The sequence below is a fragment of the Microtus pennsylvanicus genome, chromosome 3, assembly GCF_037038515.1.
Source record: "Microtus pennsylvanicus isolate mMicPen1 chromosome 3, mMicPen1.hap1, whole genome shotgun sequence".
Taxonomy (NCBI): Eukaryota; Metazoa; Chordata; class Mammalia; order Rodentia; family Cricetidae; genus Microtus; species Microtus pennsylvanicus.
In genome coordinates, this window is record NC_134581.1 from 111,401,199 (window position 1) to 111,427,616 (window position 26,418).

A 26,418-nucleotide genomic window follows, 5' to 3' on the forward strand; every position below is an offset into this window, starting at 1 on the left:
CCTCATCCCTAACTAATCCTGGTATCTACAGGAGAGAGTCACAGCCCCGCCCTACACCCCAGATAGTAGTAAGACAACTGGCGCCTACTTTATCCATCTTGTTAGCCCTAAGAAATGCATGCTTGGTATCATTTTTAGTTACCAGAGAATTGTTAATTATGTCTCTGTGTAAACTAAAAGCCTTGTGGGATGAGAGAACAGTGAGGAACATCGAGAGAGCAGGAAGAATAAATGGGACATAATGAAAAGATTCATGTGAGCTAATATATTTCATTTGCTCTCAGTTCTTTTTAGCCAGTTTTCACCTGCGATAGCGGTTCTTCTGAATCCTGAGAGGTTTAAGGAGTCTGGCACCCCAACATAAACCTCCAAAGTTTGTACTACACTGGAGAAAAATATTGTTTAGTAAGGATAATTCTCAATTAGAAAAACAAAACAAAAAACCACTAAATACATCTTAGTGTTTTCACAACATTGTGTGTGTGTGCGTGTGGTGGTTTACTTTGACTTAAAAATGATTGAAATGCGCCGAGTGTTGGTGGTGTACACCATTAATCCCAGACCTGGGAGGCCGAGGCAGGCGGATCTTAGAGTTTGAGGCCGGTCTACAAAACAAGTTCTAGGATAGCCAGGGTTACACAGAGAAACCCTGTCTTGAAAAACAAAAACAAAAACAAAAACAAAAAAGACTGAAATGAATTCTTGTCTTTGTTTAGCTTTATATTCTTTAGAGAACACTGTCCTTGAAAGTGCTCTGAAGTTGAAGGAGTAGTTTCGTAATCTTCTCCCACCTCTAGACTTTCTTTGACATAGGATCTCTCTATGTAGCCCAGGTTGGACTAGCACTCACTGTTACTCTGTCCCTTTCTCCAAGAGCTAGGGTTACAGGCATGCACCACTATTCTTGCCTTAATTTTATTTTAAAAGAAAGGAGATGTTGATGGGTAAAATTATTAGTTAATCTGTTTATCTGCACAAAATATCAACTTATTACTAGCACTAGAGAATTTCATCATTTTAAAATGAAAATTATTTTTATCTTTTCAGGGCATTGATGTGAAGTCAATGGGGCGAATTTTTGTTGGTTTGGTGAAGTGTGGGGCCTGGGGTTGCTTTGATGAGTTCAACAGACTGGAAGAAGCTGTACTGTCGGCTGTTTCCATGCAGATCCAGACCATTCAGGATGCCCTGAAGAACCACAGAACTGTCTGTGAGCTGCTTGGCAAAGAGGTAAGGGACACCTCCTGTGACTTGGCTTCCCTCCTGTGCTGGTCTCTGGGCATTGCTGCCTCTACTCTGTGACCGTGTTTCTAGTTTTTATCTTTAAAATGGCTCTCAGGTTTCTGAACTATCACAGTGTATATAGTGCTTTAATGTATTATCTCATGTAATACTCAGTACAGCCCTCGAATGCAAATACTCTTACTTTATGGATGAAGAAACCGAGATTTGATAACAAGTGTAGCGATCTTTGATTTGAATCAAAGGTTGTCTAATTCTGAAAGCTATATTTTAATCACTATTTGACATGAGTTCCAAAGACATACTGTGAGTAAATAGCCATTGAAGTCAGTTATCCACTCTTAAACTTAGGTTCTTTGAAAACGTATTATGAAGTAAATCCGCTATAATGCAGTGGGTTCATGAGCTGCTCATTATGTATTACATAAGGATGTGCTTAGTATATTGGAGGTTACTTTTGCGAAGATATGGAATTTATGCATAGAAATTGTATTATGATAAAATTTCTCTCTTTAAAATCTTTAATGCCTATATTCTAAATTAATATTTCAGGTAGAAATAAATTCTAACTCTGGAATTTTTATCACTATGAATCCTGCTGGAAAAGGTTATGGAGGAAGACAAAAGCTTCCTGACAATCTTAAGCAGCTTTTCAGGCCAGTGGCGATGTCACGTCCAGACAATGATCTTATTGCAGAAGTGATTCTCTATTCAGAGGGCTTCAAAGATGCTAAAGAGTTGGGCAGAAAATTGGTTGCTATTTTCAACCTATCTAGGTGGGTTTTCCCATTTAATATTCACATTTTGTGTTTCCAGTGATTGGTTTGTATTTTCATATTTTTCCAGTTTATATGTTGAGTTTGTTGGTCATATAGATATGATATATTTTATTCCAAGTCATAAAAAGACATCTTCATTAAAACAGTTCTTTTCTAAATTATGTATTTATTTATTTCGGAGACAGGGTTTCTGAGTGTAGCACTGGCTGTCCTGGAACTCTGTAGACCAGACTGCTCTCAAACTCACAGAGATCCACCTGCCTCTGCCTCCCTAGTGCTGGGATTGCAAGTGTGCGCCACCACACCTGATAGTTTTTTTTTTTTCCTAATTGTCTCTAACTTGAGGTTTCTCTTCACAATGTTTATGTGGACTCTGCCTAGATGGTTCTTATTTCCCCAGTTTCCCAGCTGCCCACTCAGAAGCTGCCGCTCTTTAGAGGATGTTTCCATGTTTTATTTCTAGTAGTAGAGGTTAATTTTTATTCTCCTAGGCAACCCAGAATTCTAGTGCATATCATTTAGTGGATCATAAGAGAACCAAGGTTGTAAAGAGGGGGGGTAGGCTGGGCAATGGAAGCTTTTGTGAGGACAGGAATAGCTGCTTGCCCTTGACTCTTCATGACAGGTTTACCTTGTTCCTTGTGATTCTCCCTTCATCTGCTTCCTGGAGTGATTATCTTGTGTGATTGATTTTCTTGTGTCGATTAATGAAATTCTAGTATTAATTTCTACAACTCAGTCTACATTTCTTTGGAGTGGTGCTAAAAGTAATTTCTTGCAGAGTTAACCTTTTGGCCATCTTTGCTTCAGGGAACTTTTGACACCCCAGCAGCATTATGATTGGGGCTTGAGAGCTCTGAAGACCGTTCTCAGAGGGAGTGGGAATCTTCTGAGACAGCTGAAGAAAAATGGCACAAAACAAGGTGGTATGATTAATTATCTAGTTAAAGTACTGAATTTTAAAAATATGCTTTGATTTAGAATAGTTTATATTACAGAAAGGTTGCAGATACCATGTAGAAAATTTTTGTAAACCTTGTCTAGATTTCTCTATTTTTAACATCTTACAGTAGTGTGATGTACTTATATCAATTAATTGAGCAGTTTTTCTGTATTCTTTTTAACTTAAAGTTTATAAATTATTCTGATTTTTTTTCTAATTTTAACCTAATGTCCTACAAGAAAATTCAGGGGTTGATTTATATAAAGTAGTAGTAATGTGTAAAAGAATAATCAAATGCCCTTGCTTTCAAAATTGATGTTCATGGACTCGGAGGCTCTGACATATGCTATAGTCTCAGAATTGAGGAAGCTCAGGCAGGAAGACTCGGTTCTAGGCCAGTCTGGGAAACATGATGAGATCTTGCATCAAAATAAAGCAAACCCAACCCCAACATCAAAGAAAGCAACTCCGAGTGGCTTGTTCATCCCCAGACTGTAAAAAACCACCTTCAAAGTTTCTACGAGGGTTCAGTGTTTGTGGAGCATGAGCCTCTTTTAGCAGAGATGTTGGAAACACACCATGGTGTTTTTCTGGCCAATAGACAAAGGAGTATATGCGATTGGATGAGGCTCTGAGTGGGAAGGAGGAGGAAGAAGCAGGCTGTTTGTCATTTACTGTCGTGAGGTGCGTGGTGTGTGATGCTGGCTTTCTTCCCTTGGTGAAGGTGATGCTGGCTAGCCTTCTGTACTGTAAAACTGATATTCTCCCCTGTTCTCTGCTTTTTGGCTGTAAATCTTGTCAAAGTGAGGTGCGGAGATTAATCTCTGCCTCTCAACCCTGGGCAGTGGCTGCACCACTGCGGATTCTTTAAAGGTTTTTTCCTTTCCTGGTCCTGGATAGCTGAGTTCTGCACATCAGCACGAACTCAGACCACACTTGGCTCATGGAAAGCTCTTGCTCTTCTCCGTCCGCGCGGAATGAATGACCGTGTGTCCATGGATATTTGCCTTCCAGAGAGGCTGAATTTTCATGTTTTCCAGGTTGCTATTAAAAATTAAGTTACAAAACTATCAATCATAGTTGAAGGAGAAAAAAAAGTATTTTACAATAAAAACAAATTTAAGCAATTTCTGTCCTGATCCAGCTCGACAGAAAGTACTAGATGAAAAACTTCAGCTTGAAGAAAGACTTCCAGTATGATCATAGGAAAAGGATGATATAAAATTACTTGTTTGTGCTGAAGGTTCATGTCTTCAAAAAAGCAGTTACTTGATCTCTGTCACTAGATTGACTTATTAAATGTAGACAGTTGTTTTGTGAAGATCTTAAATAGCTTCTATTTTTGATGGTTTTGAAGAAATATTCAAAATTCATATGTAGTAAATACAAGTGACTATGAGTTCAGTGCTTGAAATAAACTCAGGGACTGCCACTCTTCTTCCTGTCTACTTACTGATAGTCAGCCAGGGTAGGGGAGATGCCAGGAAACACAGATACAGTATCTTTGCCTTCCTGTGTTTTATTGCTTAGTCTAGAATAGCCTTAAAACTAAGAATCTGCTAATAATGTGAGCGTTTGCACTTAGCTAAAAAATGTTTTTTTTGAGCCAGTTAGCTAAAGAGTAATTAAAGACCACTGCTTAAAGCAGTGGTTCTCAACCTTCTCAGTACTGTGGCCCTTTAATACAATTCCTCATGTTGTGCTGAGCCTCAACCATAAAAAAATTTTTTGTTACCACTTCATAACTGTAATTTTGCTACTATTATAAATTGTAATATAAATATTTGTGTTTTCTGATGGTCTTAGCTAGCCCCTGTTATAGGGTTGTTTGACCATCACAAAGGAGTTGTGACCTATAGGTTGAGAACTGCTAGCTAAAGTGGAATGCTAATTATAGTATTTATTCCCACGTCATTGTCTTAGAAACTTAATACTCTTGTATGTAAAACTAAGAAAATAATAGGAATCATTTTTAAACTACTTGACCATAAGAGGATCCTACTACATAAAAGGGAAAGTATTATCCAAATGGAAATCATGTACATGAAAATTATGGTTTTTAGTATGAATGTCTGGTATAATTCAAATCCCAGTATATCAGAATTTATTTCTTGGCAGTTAAAACATAGAAAAGGAAGCGTAGTAGTTATGATTTACTGTTTTTAAATGTGTCTAACATGCTGTTTAATAATTAGTAATGATATCAAGGCTCTATCTTATTTAAAATGTTTTATCACCATTGAATTGTGAATAAAAATAATTTTAAAATAAAACTTTTTCTATAGTTAATGAAAATCATATTGTGGTACAAGCACTGAGGCTTAATACAATGTCAAAATTCACATTTGCTGATTGCACCCGGTTTGATGCACTGATCAAGGATGTCTTCCCTGGAGTTGACTTTAAAGAAGTGGAATACAGCGAACTGAGTGCTGCGTTAAAGCAGGTCTTCGAAGAGGCCAATTATGAAGTCATACCCAGTCAGGTAACATCAGGGACATTTTTCATAGATTATTGCCTGTTCCTAGTTTATTCTGATTTACAGTCATTATCAGCCATCTTTCAGTTATTTTTTGTCTTTCAACTTTAATCTCACTCCAGGATGCTTCTTAGGTCTTGAAGTTCTGATTAGGGACCCTTGCTCTGTTTGTCATTGCTTCTGTTCTCAATGCATGTTTAATGTTAAGGATGTATTAACTCTCCACCAGATAGGAATCTTCAGGAAAGACAGCATCTATGTATGTTTTTGCTCAACGTTTTATTTCTGGTTCCTGCCCATCCCAGCGAGTTGTATGTGATAGATGGGTAGAAGGGTCATATGAACTTTTCCTTATTGATTACATGTGATTTAGTTGCACTTTGATAATTTATTAGTAGGAATTCTTCTAACAGAGCTTCTTTTTTTAAAGATTTATTTATTTATTATGTTTACAACGTTCTGCCTCCATGTAAGACTGCACGCCAAAAGAGGGAGCCAGATCTTATTACAGATGGTTGTGAACCATCATGTGGTTGCTGGGAATTGAACTCAGGACCTCTGGAAGAGTAGCCAGTGCTCTTAACCACTGAGCCATTTCTCCAGCCCCTAACAGAGCTTCTTTATATGGCACAAATTGTTATTAAAATGAACATTTCCCTTCAATTTTTGTTGAGTAGAATATGAATTGTAACTGAGGGAAATCATGTATTTGAATGAATAAATGACTAAACAAAATAAAAAGTGTATGTTTTCAACTTCATGCCAAGCACCCTCTTTAAAAGACAGATATTGAACTTAAAGATCACATTGGAAATGTGTTCCAATTTATTTAGCTAGTGGTCTACTTGAGGTTTTCTTTTCCAGTGGAGAAGTCAGACTTAATTTACATTTACAGTAGAAAGGTGTTTGCGGAGTGACAGTCGAGCTGAGTGTGACTGAACGTGGATTACACGTGAACCCATTTCTTTCCTCAGATGAAGAAGGCTCTGGAGTTGTACGAACAGCTGCGCCAGAGGACAGGAGTTGTTATTGTTGGCCCAAGTGGTGCTGGCAAGTCTACCCTTTGGAGAATGTTAAGGGCTGCACTTTGTAAAACTGGCAAAGTAGTAAAACAGTACACTATGAATCCCAAAGCTATGCCCAGACACCAGTTACTAGGACATATTGACATGGACACAAGAGAGTGGTCGGATGGTGTTTTGACAAATAGTGCTCGCCAAGTAGTTCGTGAGCCTCAAGGTTGGTCACTGTCTAATTCTTTACCTAATAACACCTAGAGAATAATGTAATATGTTTATAATGTTCTTATTGTCATATGTGTGATTTAACACACTTTATAATGATGTTCTTTTGATATTTTAGCAGCTTTACTCTTTTTTTATTGTTGTTTTGTTGAGATAAAGTCTCACTCCGCAGCCCAGGCTGGTCTGGAACCCATGGTCCTCGGTCCTCCTGATAGTTTAGCCTTACAAATGCTAGGATTACAGGTGCCCGCCACCAACCATGCTTGGGTCATGCTGTCTTTTGACTTACTACTTGATAGCAACTTTTAATATTATCAAAATTCAGAGCAACTTGATTAAAATATAATTCATAACTAATTTGCTAAATGCGTATAAAATCTTTGATGAATTAGTTGACATATGCCTTGTTAATGTAATTAATGTATTTGAACATCATTAAGTTGTCAGTGTGAATTCTGAGTTATTTTGCAATTTGAAATGGTGAAAAAGTTCAGTTACTTCTTGGTCTAAATTTTCTCAGCTTAGTTGTTTGTTTTGTTTTTCATTTTCATTTTTTATTTTTGCGACAGAATCTCACTATTGTAGCCTTGGCCTGGAACTTGCTCTGTAATCCAGACTGGCCTAGAATTCATGAAATCTGCTTGCCTTTGCCTCCAGAGTACTGGCTTGTGCGTCTTCGCTTGACCTGACATGACTTTAAAGACAATTTTTGACCCGAATCTCTATAGACTACTTTTGCCAAGCCTTAATTAGTAATTTTTCAAGTAAGGCAATTGGTAAATTACTCAGAACTTGATGCCAGTGGAGGGCTTTCCAAAGCAGTTTCTTCATTTTTCTTGTAATACTACTTTAAATTAAGACACATACTACCCTTTCTCACACTGTTGATGACTTTCCTTCTTTGTTTCAAAGGTCCCAGGAGAGTTTGAAGCACTCTGATTTTAGAAAGGATGGGTACAATGTGTCTGCTCTTGCAAAGACTGCAGGCACTGTGTGTGCGGCCTGGCTGCTGCGCTTCCTGTCTTGGGTCGTCCTTGAAACACTGAAACCATGGCAGTAGTCAGGGTTTTCTCATGAAAGTTAAGTTTCCTGTATTTCTCAAAGAGGCATTATGTAGCAAACATTCATATATTCTCCTGGTTTGACCAAACATATAGTTTGGGAGATTATTTTAGAGGTATCTTATTGGAATAGGAATATCCACCTTACACACTATGTTTTAAGGAATATTGTGAATTCAATCTGTATGGTTAGAGGCCAAAATAGTATCTTAGGGGTTGTAGGTGAGCTTTGGGCAGTGGAGATGAGATTACCCACAGTTTTTCTAGCACACATGTAGCGTTGTATCCATGACACTGCAGCTTGCTCAACTCTGCTCTTTATATTAAGATGGAAATTAGTCATGAGTAATGAAAGTTACTTTATTATTCCTTATGTAGCTGTTGGCATATCTGTGTGCGCAGTGCACGGCAGTGTGTGTGTGTGTGTGTGTGTATTTTTTAAAGTCTTCATTCTTGTGACTTGGAAATAGAAGTCAGCTCATGGATAATTTGTGATGGTGACATTGATCCTGAGTGGATAGAATCTCTGAATTCCGTTCTGGATGATAATCGGCTACTCACTATGCCAAGTGGAGAAAGGATTCAGTTTGGCCCAAATGTTAACTTTGTATTTGAAACTCATGATTTAAGCTGTGCCTCACCGGCCACAATATCTAGAATGGGAATGATATTTCTTAGGTAAGTCACAGATCATTTCTATATACCAGATTATTTTTTGATTACCATTTTGATTTCATAACTAAGTTAAGAATATAATGAATAATGTATACATGTTGATTGCATCTATGATTAACTGTTTTTGCTTAGATTTTAATTGATTTAGAGTTTGTTTTATTATATATTAATTCTTTTAGCAATTCGGTCAAGCATTATTTTCTTTAAGAGAATAGAAAGTACTTAATTTCCTTTAAAATTTTTCAATACTATGATTGAATTCACTGATGTAAGCATACTAAATAAGTACTAGTACATAGCATTTAAACCCCAGTAGCACATCTTAGTTACTGAGTTATAAATTCAAAAGAGGTTAGGACTAATTCAGGTGTAATAGGTCCTGTAGCAAAGCCTTTGTATTTTCCAGCATGCCAACCTCTTTCCTGCATAATTTCTTACTTTTCCAGTGGACTGAGAAGAGGCTTGAGAAGCACAGATGAGTAGTATTAAATGGTTCTAGGTGTCACATATTGAGTCGGTCAAGGACCAGAACGTGGACATCTGGACCGGTTTCATTTTCCCAAATGAGTAATAGTTTGGCAAAAATATTTATAATTCCAGGCTGGAGAGATGACTCAATGGTTATGGGCACTAACTGTTCTTCCAGAGGACCCGGGTTCAATTCCTAGCACCCACCTACAACTCAGCTCTGTAACTCCAAGATACATTCTCACACAGGTGTACCTGCAGGCATATAAAATAAAAGTAAATAAATCAAAAAAGAAAGAACTGGGTTTCAAAAGAAAATGTTTAGAATTTCTTATTTATTATGCCTATATTTCATATGTTGTGAATGGCACATTGCTGTAATCACTTGGGTTGAGATTATATCTTCAAATTATTTAACTGCTTATTTCACTAAGTATTCTAAGAGACATTTATATTTAACTAATTATAAACTTCAGTTGATATTAGAGTAAATTATTAAAATAATATTACTTTAGGTATATAGTTTCATTGTAATATATGTGTAAATTTATCATTTATTCAGTGTTGCAATCTTATAACAATATTATAAAAGGTAAGTTTACAGGTAAATTTAAAAATTTTTATTGAATATTTATTGTGTATTTTACATTGATTTAAACATAGTAGAAAGACTGTACAAGAGTGAGCCTGCCATTTATGGAGCATCAAAAGGTACAGACCTTGTGAGGGTGCTGTGTCTATTTAGCAGGAGATCACATACTGCTGCAGAGGGCTGTGAGCTGTTGGTGGCCCAGATATTGGTTGTATGAGGTACAATGAATATGTGATTTTATTACAATATATATTAACTCTTAGGTTGCTGTGTCTCCTGATGTTGCTAAGCATTTATCCATGGGCCAAAGAGAACTTTTAAGTAGGGTCTAGAATACTGCTAGTATTCTCCAGCACACACAGATCCGCACACACACACGTACACGCACACACACCAGTGCTGGCTTTCTGTGCTGACAGATGGGTGCTTGATAGACAGGAGTTAGTTTGAAGTCAGTTGGCAATTTCTTCCTGAATAACTGGCATGTTTGTGTTAACCCTTGTAGTGATGAAGAGACAGATCTAAATTCTCTGATAAAATCTTGGTTGAGGAATCAGCCTGCTGAGTACAGAAGTAACCTTGAGAACTGGATTGGAGATTATTTTTCAAAAGCTTTGCAGTGGGTTTTAAAGCAGGTGAGCTGGCCAAGGTATTAGATGAGCAGTGAGATGGGATGGATAGTTGGGAATTGTGCTTGTGTGTCCTGCCTTCTGTAGAGCTCTGCGGGGACCGGAGTGCAGAGTGGACGCCGTCGCTGCTGTCCTTTCCTGTCCTCTTACATTACATACATTAGCTAGTCTTAAGACGCCTTCATTACCTAAAAAGCTTGAGTACTAGACTGTCTTTTTCTTGGTGGGAAACCATCTTGTCTCATTTTACTATTCATAATTGCTCTGCTTTGCTTCCCTAATGTGGATAACTAATGGCTCTGAAACTGTGAGAATCACATTGTATCACGTGTATGATATGTTAAATATGTTTAATATGTTAAAGGCGTTACTAAGCTAATACTAAAACACAGAAGAGACAGTGAGTTACTTATAGTAATATTTGAAATTGATACAATAAAAATGGACATCTAAATTTGTGAAGTCTAATACTTGAGGATTGAGACGAAAGCTAGTAAGATCATACCTTCCTAGAGAAAGGTGTCTCTGGGTCATGAATGCTACCTAAACACATTGTCACCATCCAGCAGCATGGCGGGATACTGCTCTGTTGGAGTGCTTTACCATGAAGCGTGAGTAGAAGATTGCAGGGGGCTTCCACACATACATGAATTTTAAAAAGTATATGGTTTTCCTTTCATGTTATTAATTTTGTGAAAACAAACATATTTATTAAACAGAAATTAAAAAGCAGCAATTTCTTTAAAGTCACATGAATATTAATTTGAGCTTGATCCAAAGTTTTAGTTTTTTCATATTGATCAAAATACATAAAATTGAAAAATTGCTATTGTTTTTAATCATTTTATGTTTGTTTTTCTGCTTTTGTACAGATGAAAGTGGGAGAAATTGAAATGAGTATTAAAATGTTGCAGATTAATTAGTTTCTCCAGTCATTAGAAAAGGAAGGGTTTCCTGCTCCTGCAGTCTGAGGAAGGTGTCTCCCTTCCTTGCTTTCATCCTAACACTCACCCACCATTTTAGTCTCTGTCTGCACTCACCTGCAAGTTCCTCAAGGGCAGGGACCAAACCTGTCATGCCCCATTGTGAGTCCCCAGAGCAAGCTTGTTAAGAAGAGTGAGCAGGCAGTGGTCTGGTGCTGAGATGCTGAAGTCTGTTCTGTCTAGTAGCACACCCTAGACAAGCGTTCACACAGGCAGTGGTCTGGTGCTGAGATGCTGAAGTCTGTTCTGTCTAGTAGCACACCCTAATTCAAGCGTTCACACAGGCAGTGGTCTGGTGCTGAGATGCTGAAGTCTGTTCTGTCTAGTAGCACACCCTAATTCAAGCGTTCACACAGGCAGTGGTCTGGTGCTGAGATGCTGAAGTCTGTTCTGTCTAGTAGCACACCCTAGACAAGCGTTCACACAGACACTGACTCAGTCAGGTGACAGATCTCATGGCATCAGCACTGCTAGGCTCTGTAGTTCTCACTTTAGTGACATAAACTGTCTGGGGGAAAAGATGCCAGAGGCAGACTGCCTGCTGGACCTGGGACTCCTTGCATCACCATGCCTCATGTTGGTGGCAAAAGGAAGCAGAGAAAACAGCCAGAGCCAGGGTGGCTGTAAATGTGAATGAAGGGTCACCTAGGACTGACTCCCACCAACTGGATGTCGCCTGTTAAAGATTGTACCTATACAGCAGTGTTAGAGTTCAGAGACAGGCCTCAAAACATGAAACTGGCTGGCATCTCAGAGGTGAACCACACCTTAGCTGTTCTCTGAAGTTTTAAAAATGTATATGTATATTCTTCAGTCTGAGGATATATGTCATGTAATTATTTGAGAATTTTAGCATTTATAGTTCAAAGTACATAATTACCTTTACATTTATTTTTGTATTTTCAAAGTATATATGTAATCTGAATAACATCCATACTTTTTTAGAAATGAGGGAGATGAATTCAAAGGTTGTTTGGCAGTGATCTGTGTCGATTTGTCTGGTTTTGCGTTTGCTGGTTAATATCTGTTTTTCCTGCCTTGGTTCTGTGAATTTTAATCGACAGAATGACTATGTGGTAGAAACAAGTTTGGTTGGTACTGTGATGAATGGTTTGTCCCACCTCCATGGATGCAGAGATCATGACCAATTTATTATTAATCTCATACGAGGCCTGGGTGGAAATCTAAACATGAAATCGCGTTTGGAATTCACCAAGGAGGTAAGGAGCATTTTCCAACCATAGTCTTCAGCTCTTCTTGACCCTTAGGTCTCAACACACAGTGATACAATTCAAAGGTGTGAAAACTTTCTAGTTATGAATTTATGCATTTGTTAGACTAACAGGACATATGTATCTATATAGGTCTACATGCATATAACATATGTAAACATGGTTCTGTGTATCAAACTGAGGGTTTCTGATAGTCTTAAATTTTTATGGTATTCTGTAATAGGCTAAGGCTTGGGACATAAAAGTTTAAGTTAGGCTTGAATCTACTTAACATTATTAATATATTCCAATATCTCATTTAGCTTTAAATAATCTTTTAAAATTTTTATTTAGTGTTAGCACTTAGAAGTGCTGGAATATTTCTAATTCTCTAATAATGTTAGATTATAATTGAGCCAGTTGGTTAGAAAGGCATTTTTCTTTATATCATAAGGGTCTTTTGTTTTCTTTTTTCTTTTTTTTTGTGTGTGGATGTTTTTCTGACTGTATGTCTGTACACCATGTACATACCTGGGCCTGTGGAGGCTAGAATACGGTGTTGGATCCTCAGAAACTGGAAATAGAGTTATGATGATTGTGAGTGCTGAGAATTAAAGTTGGGTCTCCTGGAGGAGCAGCCAGTGTAGTAATATGAGCGGCGGGGCTGCGTCCCCAACACCCCAGACGCCTGCTCGGCTAGCTTATACCCCGAAATAATAACACAGACACTGTATTCTTTTAATCACTGCTTGGCCCTTAGCTCTAGCCCTTACTGGCTAATTCTGATATCCCAATCAACCCATCTCTAATAATCTGTGAGCACCGGTCTTACCGGGAAGATTCTAGGTCAGAGCTTCATCGTGTGTGTCTGCCCGGGATCGGGGCATGGCGTCTCTGCTGAGGCGTCTGCTCCCAAGAGGAGAGCTGTCAAGTCTGACCTCACTTCCTCTTCCTCCCGGCATTCTGTTCTGTTTACTCCACCTACCTATGTCCTAACCAATAAAAAAGGGCCAAGGCAGTTCCTTTATTAGCCAATGACCTTCCTCCATCAAGCCAGTGCTCTTACCCATCTCTGGGGACCCACAAGGGACTTTTCCCCCTTGGAATGATTAAATAAGACTAACACAGTGTTCCATTCACTGTTGCTTAATACCTTCATTAGCTGTTCTCTCTGTCCCGTTAGCTTTTCTGTAGTTGTATGTGTCCCCTTCCCTCTCACGTACTGTCCAGCACCCTCCTGTCCGTTGCTCTGAAATACTCTTAGGAACAGACAACAGCTTTCAGTATCACGGAGCAGAATAACCCATTGAGTACTGTGGGTGTAGCTGAAGTCAGTTCTGGGAAATGTTGGAAATAAAGGGCGTTAGCATTCCTAAAGTCTGCAATTTGTAAGAATGCTATTAAAACTTGGATATGTTTTATAACTTGATCTATAAATTTCTATCAAATTGACATCTTTATATATATATTTATTTTACTATTTATTTTTATAAAATAAAATATTATAATATAATAAATTTTATATTTATTAAAATAGGTAAAATACTATTTTAATTTTAAAATTTCCTTAGAAGTGGCATGTATATAAACTTACTTAATGAGGTGATTTACTGTGGAGATATTCACTTTGATGTATCGAACAGTTATCCACTGTTAAGAATATGTAAAACTCCTTGTTACAATGTTTCCTCTTAAGGTCTTTAACTGGGCCCGGGAGTCCCCTCCAGACCCTCACAGACCAATGGACACCTACTATGACATGGATCGAGGACAGTTAGCATCCTACGTGCTTAAGAAGCCAGAGAGCCTGACAGCTGATGCCTTCAGCAGTGGCCATTCCCTCCCTGTCATCCAGACCCCTGACATGCAGCGAGGTCTAGATTATTTCAAGCCTTGGCTGAGTTCTGATACTAAACAGCCATTTATTCTCGTAGGACCAGAGGGATGTGGCAAAGGGTAAGAAAGATGTCTTCAAAAATATAAACTGTGAATTTGCCTTCTTCTCCTCAAGGATTTAAAAAGAGCACACTATGTTTCTTTTGGTTACAAAGCACTGACATTTTTATAGAGGGCACTTACTCTTACCTCCTATTTAAAAAAATCACTGCAGAGAAGGGTCATTTTCTCTGCCAGTTTGTGTGGGCTTAGAAAATACTGTCTACCTGGGGGGTGGTGGCACACGCCTTTAAAGTCCAGCATTCGTGAGATAGAGGCAGGCGGATCTCTGTGAGTTCCAGGCCAGGCTCCAAAGCTACAGAGAAATACTGTCTCAAAAAACAAAACAAAACAAAAGAACAAAAAAAGAAAAAAAGAAACTTTTAAAAATATTTTGTACATAGAGTCACAAAAATTAAATCCTGTATACATACTTACACCTTACTGTGTGCGTAGGCCATGAATTTACCAGGTGAGTCTGCGCTTATTAAAAATAGTGTCTAGCTCAATGTAGTTCACTTGTGTTTAGTGCCTGCTTCACTTATGTTTTAGGAGTAAACTTGAATTATCAGTTTTACATATATACAATCAGGGTAGTTAATGAAACAAAACTCTTGGGGAACTTAAAGTCCTTCCGTGAACTATGGGGGAACAAAACTAATATATTCTACATACTTTGTAAAACTGAACTTATGAGGTCTTCAAGAATTCTAGGATTATTTTAAAATACACCCCCACTTTAAAAATTAGAAAGTTATCATCCAAACAGGCTAGGCTCCCACAAAGCCAGTGCATGCAGTAGGATCAAAACCCAGTGCCATTGTCCTTGGCTTCTCATCAGCCCTCATTGTCTGCCATGTTCAGAGAGTCCGGTTTTATCCCATGCCTTTTCAGTCCCAGTCACGCTGGCCTTGGTGAGCTCCCAATAGAGCAGCCCCACTGTCTCAGTGGGTGGGTGCATCAATTTGCAGTCCTGACTTCCTTGCTCAAGTTCTCCCTCCTTCTGCTCCTCATTTGGGCCTTAGGAGCTCAGTCCAGTGCTCCACTGTGGGTCTCTGTCTCTATCCTTCCTAGACCTGGATGGAGGGGGGAGGACCTTGGACTCCCACAGGGCAGGGAACCCTGACTGCTCTTTGGACTGGAGAGGGAGGGGGAGAGAAGTGGCAGGAGTGGGAGAGGGAGGGAAATGGGAGGTGGGGAGGAGGCAGAAATTTTTTCAATTAAAAAAAAAAGAAAAATTAGAAAGTTATTTTAGTGTTGATGGAAACCGTATCATATTTATTATTTTCCTTCTCAACATAATCTGAAATAATTCAGAAAAAGATATCAATTCCATATTGAGTATAAGGAGTGTTTTATTGTACACATTTTCCCAGTGAGACTTCACCCATTGTCACCCATCTCTCCTGAGATGTCACCTGTCTCTCGTAGGATGCTGCTCAGGTATGCCTTCTCTCAGCTCCGCTCCACGGAGATTGCCACGGTCCACTGCAGCGCTCAGACTACTTCCCGGCATCTTCTGCAGAAGCTGAGCCAGACTTGCATGGTAATCAGTACAAACACTGGCAGAGTGTACAGACCAAAAGATTGTGAAAGACTTGTTTTGTACCTAAAAGATATCAACCTGCCCAAGCTTGATAAGTGGGGGACCAGCACTTTGGTGGCTTTCCTCCAGCAGGTAAGTCTCAGCAACTGATGCTTTTGCCTGTAATTTGTCTGTTGGCTTTTTGTTTTTCCTTTTTTAAATTGATTAATTTTTTAAAAAATAATCTTTTCTTATTTTACATACCAATCCCAGGTTCCATTCCCTCCTTTCCTCTCTGTCCCTCTACCTTCCCTCCCTCCTCACCTCCATTCACTTCTCAGAGAGAGGAAGGCTTCCCATGGAGAGTCAACAAAGTCTAGCACATTGTTTTGAGGCAGGATCAAGGCCTTCCCCACTATGTCTAGGCTGAGCAAAGTATCCCTCCAAAGAGAATGGGTTCTAAAAAGCCAATTCAAGCAGTAAAGATAAATCCTTGTATGACTGCCTGTGTCCACACAGTTTGCCCAGTCATTCAAATGTCTCCCACATTCAGAGGGTCTAGTTTGGTCCTATGCTTGTTCTCCTGCTGTCATTCCGGGGGACTGTTAGTGTGCTCCTATGAGCTCACGTCAGCTATTTCAGTGAATATCTGCATCATGGTCTTGACCAGTTGCTCATATTATCACTCCTCTCTCTCTTTGACTGAACTTTGGGAGCTCAGACTGGTGCGGTGCTTCAATGTGGATCTCTGCATCTGCTTCCATCAGTTGCTGGATGAAGGTTCTATGATGACAATTACAGTAGTCATCAGTCTGATTACAGGGGAAGGGCAGTTCAGGCACCCTCTCCACTATTGCTTAGCTGGGTCATCCTTGTCAACTTTTGGGAATTTCCCTAGTGCCAGTTTCATGCTAGCCCCTTAATGGCTCGCTTAATCAATGTATCTCTTTCCTTGCTCTCCTCTTTGTTCTTCTCTCATATTGACCATCTGTTCCCTCCTGTTCTCCTCTGCGCTCTTCTTCCACACCCCTCTCCCGAAAGCTCCCAATTTTCTCAGGAGTTCTTGTTGTCTATTTCCCTTTCCCAGGAGGCTCCATGTCTGTTTCTTTTAGGGTTCTTGTTACCTAGCTTCTCTGGGATCATGGACTATAGGCCAGTTATCCTTTGCTTTACATCTGATATTAACTTAAGAGTGAGTACATCCCGTGCTTGTGTTTCTGGGTCTGGGTTACCTCACTCAGGATTTTATTTTATTTTAGTTCTATCCATTTGCATGCAAATTTCAAGATGTTATTGTTTTTTCACTACTGAGTAGTACTCTATTGTGTAAATGTACCACATTTTCTTTATCCATTCTTTGGTTGAGGGAAATCTAGGTTGTTTCCAGGTTCTGGCTATTATGAATAATGTTGCTATGAACATAGTTGAGCATGTAGTATGATTGGCTGTATGCCCGAGAGTGGTACTGCTGGGTCTTGATGTAGATTTATTCCCAATTTGCTGAGAAACTGCCATACTGATTTTCAAAGTGTCTGTACAAGTTGACACTCCCACCAGAGATAAATGAGTGTTCCCTCTACTCTGTATCCTCTCTAGCATAAACTGTCATTGGTGTTTTTGATCTTAGCCATTCTGACAGGTGTAAGATGATATTTCAGAGTTGTTTTTATTTGTATTTTCCTGATGACTAAGGATGTTGAACAGTTAAGTGTCTTTCAGCCATTTGAGATTCTTCTGTGGAGAATTCTCTGTTTAGATCTGAATTATATTTTTAAATTGGTTTATTTGATATTTTAACATCTGGTTTCTTGAGTTCTTTGTATAGTTTGTAGATCTGTCCTCTGTCTGATATGGGATTGGTGAAGATCTTTTCCCAGTCAGTATGCTGCCTTTTTGTCTTATTGACCTTGTCCTTTGCCTTACAGAAGCTTCTTAGTTTCAGAAGGTCCCATTTATTTATTGTTGCTCTCAGTGTCTTGGTGTTATATTTTAGAAGTGGTCTACTGTGCCCATGCATTGAAGGCTACTTCCCACTTTCTCTTCTATGTAGTTCACTGTGGCTGGATTTATATTGAGGTCTTTGATCCATTTGGATTTGAGTTTTGTGCATGGGGATAGATATGGATCTATTTGCATTTTTCTACATGTTGACATCCAGTTATGTCAGCATCATTTCTTTTTTCCATTGTATAATTTTAGTTCCTTTGTCAAAAATCAGGTGTTCATAGTATATGAAATGAGAGTCTTCAGTTCAGTTCCATTGGCTGTCCTGTCTGTTTTTATGCCACTACCAAGTTGTTTTCATTGCTGTAGTTCTATACTAGAGCTTGATGTCAGGGATGGTGATGCCTCTGGAAGTTCTTTTATTGTACAGGATTGTTTAGAGCTTCCTAGGTTTTTTGTTTTCCCATATGAAGTGGAGTGTTGCCCTTTTCAAGTCTGTGAAGAATCGTGTTGGGATTTTCATGGGGATTGTATTGAATCTGCAGATTGCTTTTGGTAGGATTGTCATTTTTATTATGTTGATCCTACTTATCCAAGAGCATGGAAGCTCTTTCCATTTTTTGATATATTCTTCAATTTCTTTCTTCAAAGACTTAAAGTTCTTGTGCACAAGTCTTTCACTTCTTTGGTTAGCGTTACCCCAAAATATTTTATGTATTTGTGGCTATTGTAAATAGTAATGTTTCTTTGATTTTTTTCTCAACCCCTTTACCATTTATATATAGAAGGGCTACTGATTTTTTGAGTTGATTTTGTATCTTGCCACATCACTGAAGATGTTTATCAGCTATAGGAGTTCCCTGGTAGAATTTTTGGGGTCATTTATATATACTATCATCATCTGCAAATAGTGAAAGTTTGACTTCTTCCTTTCCAATTTGTATCCCTTAATGTCATTTTGATATCTTATTGCTCTAACTAGAGCATTGAGTACAACGTTGAATAGATATGGAGAGAGTGGACAGTCCTGTCTTTTTCCTGATTTTAGTGGAATTGCTTTGAGTTTCTCTCCATTTAATTTGATATTGGCTATCAACTTGCTGTATTGTATTTTGCTTTTATTATGTTTAGATACGTTTCTCGTATCCCTGATCTCTCTAAGACTTTCATCATGAAGGGGTGTTGGATTTTGCCTTCACCTTCTTTCCCTCTTGTTTTTAGTTTTTTTTCATGGTGTCCCAGATTTCCTGGATGTTTTATGTAAAGAATTTGTTGGACTTAATAAGATTTTCTTTGGCCAATGAATTTATTTCCTCAGTTGTATCTTCAACTCCTGAGATTCTCTCCTCCATCTCTTGTATTCTGTTGGTTATGCTTGCATATGTAGTTCTTGTTCGTTTACCCAGATTTTCAATATCCAGAATTCCCTCAGTTTGTGGTCAGTCTTCACATCTTGAGTTGTTTGAACTGTTTGCTTCAACTCTTTGATTGTTTTTTCTTTGTTTTCTTTAAGAGGTTTATTGCTTTCTTACAATTTTTTTTGTTTGTCTTTCATTTCTTTAAGGGAATTTTCATTTCCTTTTCCGGTTCTCTATCGTCTTGAGAAAGTTATATTTAAGTTGTTTTCTTCTGCTTCTTCTGGGTTAGGATGTTCAGGTCGTTCTGTTGCAGTGTCTTTGCCTCTTGGTTCAATTCTTGCAGTTGCTGTCTGTGTCTCAGGGAACCACTGAGGTTTCTGGGGATGTGTGGTTTTGTGAGTTCAGTCAGTGCTGCGGCAGTGGTGATGGGGCTTAGGGAGTTGGAACAGCCTACCTTCAGCCTGCTGGCTGGCTAGTGAAACTGAGACTGGTGGGGAGGGACCCATGTTTTTGTCCAAGAGCCTAGGGTTTAGGGACTTGGCTGTCGAGCTGGGGAGCTGGTCACTCACTTCTTGATCCGCTCTGTGCAGTCCAGGCTTTTCTTATAGATATGACATCTGCTTCCATTTTCCTGGACCAGTTTTACCTAGCACATGTCATTAGAATTTAAATTCATGTTTAATTCTTGTTCTTGGTCAGTCATTCTCCATTTAGAAATCTATTCCCTACCCTCTCTACCTAAAACAGTTGGGGACTCTGCAGCTGTCACTGGAGGTGTCTTTACTCCATGACTGGCTGTGCTTGCCTCTGACAGTAGTTCCTCTTTCTGTGTAAGGCTGGGTTAGGGTTGTGTATCACATGTTCTCACTCAGTGTAAACGATGTCTTCCTGTGTGTGGTTACATCATATTAGGAGTTGTAGATTTTCAGTTTTCTATGTTTACATGTAGTATGCAGTTGTAGAGTATGATAAAATAGTTATGGAAAAGCCTGAAATATTTTCCATGTATTCCTGACTCCTTACATTTTTTATAATTGCTAATAGATTCATAATAGTATTTGGATTTTACTGTTTAATGGAGTGAAACCATTTTAAAAGAAGAGGGTTCAGAAAACATGAATTGGGTACAGGGTAGAACAATATCAGCTCAGTGATGTAAAAATTTAAAATGTTTCAACCTTTAATTAGTGAGTTAGCTAAAGGGTAATGGTTGTACTTGGAAATAATCAAAACTTAGATAACACTCTATGATATGGTCAATCTTTATGGCCAAATAGACAAGGTTTGTAATCTCCATACCAAAAAAAAATCCCTTTGTATGTGTGCGAGGATTTTCTAGTGTTGTTAATGAAGGTGGGGCCTTTCATTTTTTTGGAACCTGACCAAGTAAATGGAGCAGGGATCTGGGCAGCAGAGTTTGTCAGTGTTTCCTGATTCCTGCTGCCCTGCCTGGCTTGCTGGGTGGATTGTGTCCCCTTAAACTGTAGGACAAACTTGCCCAATGTGGCTTTTGTCAGGCAATTTGTAAGGACAAGGAGACAAGTAACCAATGCATTTGGAATATGATTTGAGAAATCTAAAGTATAAACCACTTGTGCACATGTGTTTTCATATAGGTGTTGACATACCAAGGATTTTATGATGAAAATTTAGAATGGGTTGGTCTGGAGAATATTCAAATTGTCGCTTCCATGTCAGCTGGAGGAAGGCTGGGAAGACACAAGCTGACCACCAGGTTTACGTCTATTGTTCGTCTTTGTGCCGTAGAGTATGTATCCTAGTAACAGTTTTTGTTTGTTTACATTTTATTCAAGATACTCATCAAGAATACTTCAAAATAGAGAAAATAAAGTAGTCAAGCGGGTTCATGATGGAGGAAGGTCATTGGCTAATAAAGGAACTGCCTTGGCCCATTTTATTGGTTAGGACATAGGTAGGTGGAGTAAACAGAACAGAACGCTGGGAGGAAGAGGAAGTGAGCTCAGACTTGACAGCTCTCCTCTCGGGAGCAGACGCTCCGGAGCAGATGCCTCAGAGAGACGCCATGCTCCCCGCTCCAGGGAAGATGCACGCTATGAAGCTCCGACCCAGGATGGACTTAGGCTAGAATCTTCCCGGTAAGACCGGTGCTATACAGATGATAAGAAATGGGCTAGTCCAGGTGCGAGAGTTAGCCTAGAAGAGGCTAGGTAGAAATGAGCCAAGCAGTGTTTGAATGAATACAGTTTGTGTGTTGTTATTTCGGGGGCAAAAGCTAGCCGAGCAGGCGGCTGGGGTGTTGGGGACGCAGCCCCGCCGTTTCTTATTACTACAGGTTCATTTCCAAACTTTGGCAGTGGTTTAGAGTATGTGAGGTCTTTTATAGAACTCTGTATGTTGTGCCCCAAACTTCAAGAGTCAGAACTGCCTAGCAGCTTTAGGTCTGTGTATTTTACTTAAAATCTGACATTAATATAGTGCTTATTGATGTGCTGTGGAATGTTTTGACACGTTACCTAATGCATGGTGCTTGAGTTCGCTTAAGCATATTTATTACTGTGATGAAAACACTCAGGGTTCTTCTTGCAGTCCTGGGGACACAGTTACCACCTCCAGTGGCACACCAAACCTTCTTGCTGCTGTTCAGATGCAGCTTCGTCTGTCCCACCCCCAGCCCTTCCCTGCGTTCCTACCTTCTGATTCTGGGAGCCACCGTCCTGCTCGCCACTTGCCTGAGAGCAGTGCTTTTAGAATGTGACAGAAATCACGAAACTAATATTATTTAATTTTATGGAGATAATGTAAAAGAGTTGAGTCTGATGAAAGAGGAGTTAGGTCATGTGGCTTGGGTTGGGATTCGTCTGTCCTTCCTTGTGCTCATGGATGTGAATGGGACTTCTGAGTTCTATGTTCATGCACCATCTCTAACCCTGGTCAGTTTACAAGTTCCCACTCACTACATTCTATCTATGCACATTGTTATTTCTAAGGTGTTATCGTTGCCAGTTAATTGATATGGAAATAAATTTGGGCTTGGGACAAACAGGCTCATTTTTGTTGTGTTATTTCTTTTCTTAGACTTCTGACCTGGATTACTGCTCTGTGTGTAGGTTTTACTTAACTCCAAATGCTTTCCTTAAGTAAATATGTTTTTTTTTTGAAGTGAGTGGCTTTTCAATTTTTATATTTAAATAGTTGATTACAGTCTTGGATAAAGCCTTGCTCTGTTGGAGAAGAGACACTGTGGGATCTAGTTGGGTTATCCAGAGAGAGCAGGAACTGAGTCTGGGTCTTAGAGAAGTGCAGTTTGGAAGTTTACATGGTTGCATCTTTATGTGGAAATATTAATTTATGATATTGATTTATTTCAGCTTTCTTATTTCTGTCTTCCCCTTAGTTACCCAGAGAGAGAGCAGTTACAGACAATCTATGGAGCATATTTGGAAGCAGTTTTGCACAAAAATCTGAAGAATCACTCTATTTGGGGTTCTTCATCAAAAATTTACCTCTTAGCAGGCTCTATGGTGCAGGTGTATGAACAGGTAAGTATGTTTGCCTATAGTTTCCAGTTCTGTTGGCCTCATCCTGGTCTTTGTGCTGATGAAATGTGATAGTTGCTGCAGTCTGATTGATGGCAGAGTAACAACGTATCCAGTTATAGCCGCAGGATCACAGGCTGAGTAACAACGTATCCAGTTATAGCCGCAGGATCACAGGCTGAGTAACTTCATGCGTATGGAAGGGAAGGAGGTGTAGTAAAATTTGATCTGTATTAGAAAAAAAATAGAAAATCACAAAGTATTTGAAGACAAAATTTTGTTTGGTAAAGCAATAGTATTTGCAGTGCTTGTGGAAGAGGCTCTTAAAAGGCTGGGTTGGAGCAGGGGGAGATATGTTAGGACAGGTTGTGTGAAAAAATGCCTAGGTAACACACACTAAGAGTAATGGCTATAGCTGTGGGTAGGGCGGCCTTAAGCTCTTTGATTTCTTCACTGACTTCCTGAAGCTACAGCAGCTTCTGGGTCTCAACACCTGAAAACTTTTGGAGTGTTTTGTTTCAGTTTTGTGGGCTCTGTAGAATTCAACTGTGATTCTGTGATGTTAGTTAGCTTATGTGCAGTCTGTGGCTGCACCCTTGCTGCATAGCAGACTCTGGCAGTCTGCTGAAGCCTCCTAGCCTGGCTGGGAGTAACACTTCCAAGTGTGTAAGTAGCTGCGCACAGTGGGGTGCACCTGAAGTCAGACCTTGCCTGCTTGAGGCAAGAAGATTGCCATGAGTTACAAAGTGAGTTCTAGGCCAGCGTGGCTCAGAGTGGAGGCCCTGCCACAAAGATAAATACATAAATAAAATGTGTAAGACAGATTATAGAGGATAATTTTAAAAAATCAGTTCTACTGAAATAAGATTAGGTGTCTAGGATGGTAAAATAGCTCTCAGTGCTTCCTCTTTCAGGTGCGGGCCAAGTTCACAGTTGATGACTACAGTCACTATTTCTTTACCCCCTGCATCCTGACTCAGTGGGTGCTTGGCTTGTTCAGATATGATTTAGAAGGAGGTGAGTTTTGGTTGTCCTGTGTCTAACTATGCTCTAAGTTGTACTCATAGTAGGAACATTAAATATTGTGACTGATTATAATATTTAAAAATGACTATTAGTGCATTAAATTTAAATAGCTCTATTATGTTTATTACTATTAGGAAGATATTAATTTATTATATTCCTTTTCCAACCTGTTTATCACTGTACAAATTTGATTTTAGAAAAGATAAAATATTTTCTTTCATAGCCAAACCAATTTTATTATGCAATTTGGAAATGATAACTTTATTGAACAGCTATAGTGTTTAAAATATACCACTTTATTAAAGGAATGAATTTTAACTTTTTCCAATTTCTTCTATTTACCTGCTGCCACAATTATGGTATGTAAATTCTCCCTGTATATTTATTTCAAAACATTTTGTTAAACAGACATCTTGAAAATCATTTAAGACTCACTGTGATTAAAGGAAAGCTTTGCCTTTTTAGGATCTTCCAACCATCCATTAGATTATGTTCTGGAGATTGTAGCCTATGAGGCCCGACGCTTGTTTCGGGACAAAATCGTTGGGGTGAAGGAGATTCATCTGTTTGATAATATTCTAACTGCAGTATTCCAAGGAGACTGGGGCTCAGATATACTAGACAACATGGCAGGTAATAAAGATCAATGTACAGAAGTTATAGGTGTTTTAAATTTTTATGTCCAACCTGATGCATAATTTCATGTTTCAATAAATAAAACTTTGGATGATTACAATTTTAATTTTCCCAAAAGGGAAGATGCCCAGCCATTTTTGCTAGACTTATACAATTATAATACAAACAAAATATAATAAGTACTTTCTTGAAAAGGGTGTTCAAACTTGTTGTTGTATATTTGTAATACAAAGTTGTTTTCCCAGTAGAATTTTCACTAACGATGGAGTTGGCTGTGGTGGCACACCTGTAACCCAGCACTTGAGAGACAGACACAGCTGTGTGACAAGTTTTGAGGCCAGCCCAGTCCACAGAGCAGGTCCTGTCCAGTTAGGGCTATATAGTAAGACCCTATTTAAAAAATTAAAAACATAAAATGAAATTTTAGTATTTGATTAAATATGAAACATAAAGGTCATTGTGAAATTCCTCACTTGATTATAATGCCTCTTGTTTAACAGAAAAAGCATTGTTTTCCCTGTTGTTACCCATAAAATCACCGGAACAGGACATAATGTTTGTGCTTACTCCTAGTTTCCTTGGCTTCATGTGAGTGGAAATGTTGGATTCAGGGCTGTGTCTACTTCATAACCAACCGAGCATTAGAAACTGCTGTGGAAGCATGCATATGGTAGAGAGAGCACTCCAGTGAGGGCCTATGATAAAGACATGGAAATGTTTCATAATGCAACAATTATCCAGCTACACACCGTGCTAACAAATATTCATGAGTACTCTTATGTACTGTCTATTGATGCTGTAATACAATCCCACACCAGTCAGAATTACTGATAATAAAAGGGTTATTTATTTAAGGGGAAAACTTACAGATCACCATCCTAAACAACAGTCCTCTGAGTGCAAACAGGAACGGAGTCTAGCAGCTGGAACGGGAGCGGGGCACATGATTCCCTCTGCTTTTTAAACTCTAAGAGACCACGCCAAGTGGGCTAGTATCTTAAAGGCTATTGGCTGGAGGAGCAGAATGTGCTCCCACAGCAGTATATTATCCAAGTTCAAGGAAATACTGAAAGTGGGAAGGCTGTTGGGGTTGACTAAAAGACTCTCTAGATATTTCCAGAGCTTTGGAAGTCGGGAGAACAATCTAAAAACAACAACGCAAGGGAAAGTGTTGTGAGGAGGCTGCTGACAGCTGAGCATCGTTTTAATAAGGTCTGCCTCATCCACCCGAGGATTGGCCAGGCTCTCTGGCAAGGCTTTGTTCTTGGAGTCAGGTCACGCAGCAGCCTGCAAACTTGAGTCAGCAGTGCCTCTTCCTGTAAAGGTCTTATGTGCTTTGGATGCTATCATTTTTTTTTTCGTGTCCCAGTTCTCTGGGATTTGGTGGTTTTCAGAGCCTATAAAAGTCTTTTATTCTCAAGAGGCTTACAGTTGAACACCAGAAATGTGACAATCTCTGCTTTCAGTGGTGATAATTAGTGATATGCTTATATGACATGAAGACTTCTGGAAGTTGTGGTTAAACTTGTAATTACAATGGAGCATAGAGTGTTGTAACTTTTCCAAGTGTGTTTGATAAATACTAGTTTTTAGGGTGGTAGAAGAGGTAGAGAATAATTCTTGTTTAGGGAAGTTGTGTAAAATATATGTATTAAAAATTTTATAACTATAGTGTTCTTAAAATTAGTATATAATAACATAATAGGTTTATTATGACATCTTCACATATTTATAACATGTACTTTGCTTATATTTATATTCTATCAGCCTAACTTGTTCTTCCTTTCCCCCAATTTAGTCTTCTTCTCTCCACAAGTCTCCTCTTTACTTTCATCCCTCCCTTTCTCCCTCCCTCCCCTCCATTCATCCATGAATATATACCCCCCCCCCCTCTCTCTCTCTCTCTCTCTCTCACACACACACACACACACACACACACACACACACACACACACACACACATCTGTTGATGACCTTCTAGGCTGATTCTCTGTCTTGACTGTTGTGTACAGGTCCATGTGTCTTTGTGATGTGTATGTAGACTTAAAGTCCTTTAGCTACATAAAAGAATGTGCGGTATAGCTGACTCATGGGGTAGTTCTATTTTGAATTTTGTCGTTGACATTCCACACTGATTTCTGTGCTTTGCAGATTTTACATTCCATCAACA

The 26,418-nt window shown here is 38.9% G+C and overlaps 1 protein-coding gene across 3 annotated transcripts in view; it reads left to right on the forward strand.

Annotated features, from left to right (window-relative positions):
* Dync2h1 (dynein cytoplasmic 2 heavy chain 1) overlaps positions 1 to 26,418 on the forward strand; it is a 224,895-nt gene that overhangs the window by 60,192 nt on the left and 138,285 nt on the right. For 2 of the 3 annotated variants that reach the window (XM_075966861.1, XM_075966862.1), the window contains exons 34-47: positions 1,048 to 1,230; positions 1,795 to 2,018; positions 2,832 to 2,947; positions 5,250 to 5,449; positions 6,418 to 6,682; positions 8,219 to 8,426; positions 9,989 to 10,118; positions 12,160 to 12,315; positions 14,003 to 14,262; positions 15,673 to 15,919; positions 20,685 to 20,836; positions 22,445 to 22,589; positions 23,501 to 23,603; positions 24,078 to 24,245. In XM_075966861.1, the coding sequence (XP_075822976.1) occupies positions 1,048 to 1,230; positions 1,795 to 2,018; positions 2,832 to 2,947; positions 5,250 to 5,449; positions 6,418 to 6,682; positions 8,219 to 8,426; positions 9,989 to 10,118; positions 12,160 to 12,315; positions 14,003 to 14,262; positions 15,673 to 15,919; positions 20,685 to 20,836; positions 22,445 to 22,589; positions 23,501 to 23,603; positions 24,078 to 24,245 (2,557 nt within the window). The remainder of the gene's footprint in view (positions 1 to 1,047; positions 1,231 to 1,794; positions 2,019 to 2,831; positions 2,948 to 5,249; positions 5,450 to 6,417; positions 6,683 to 8,218; positions 8,427 to 9,988; positions 10,119 to 12,159; positions 12,316 to 14,002; positions 14,263 to 15,672; positions 15,920 to 20,684; positions 20,837 to 22,444; positions 22,590 to 23,500; positions 23,604 to 24,077; positions 24,246 to 26,418) is intronic. The other variant, XR_012910066.1, reaches the window with a different exon arrangement.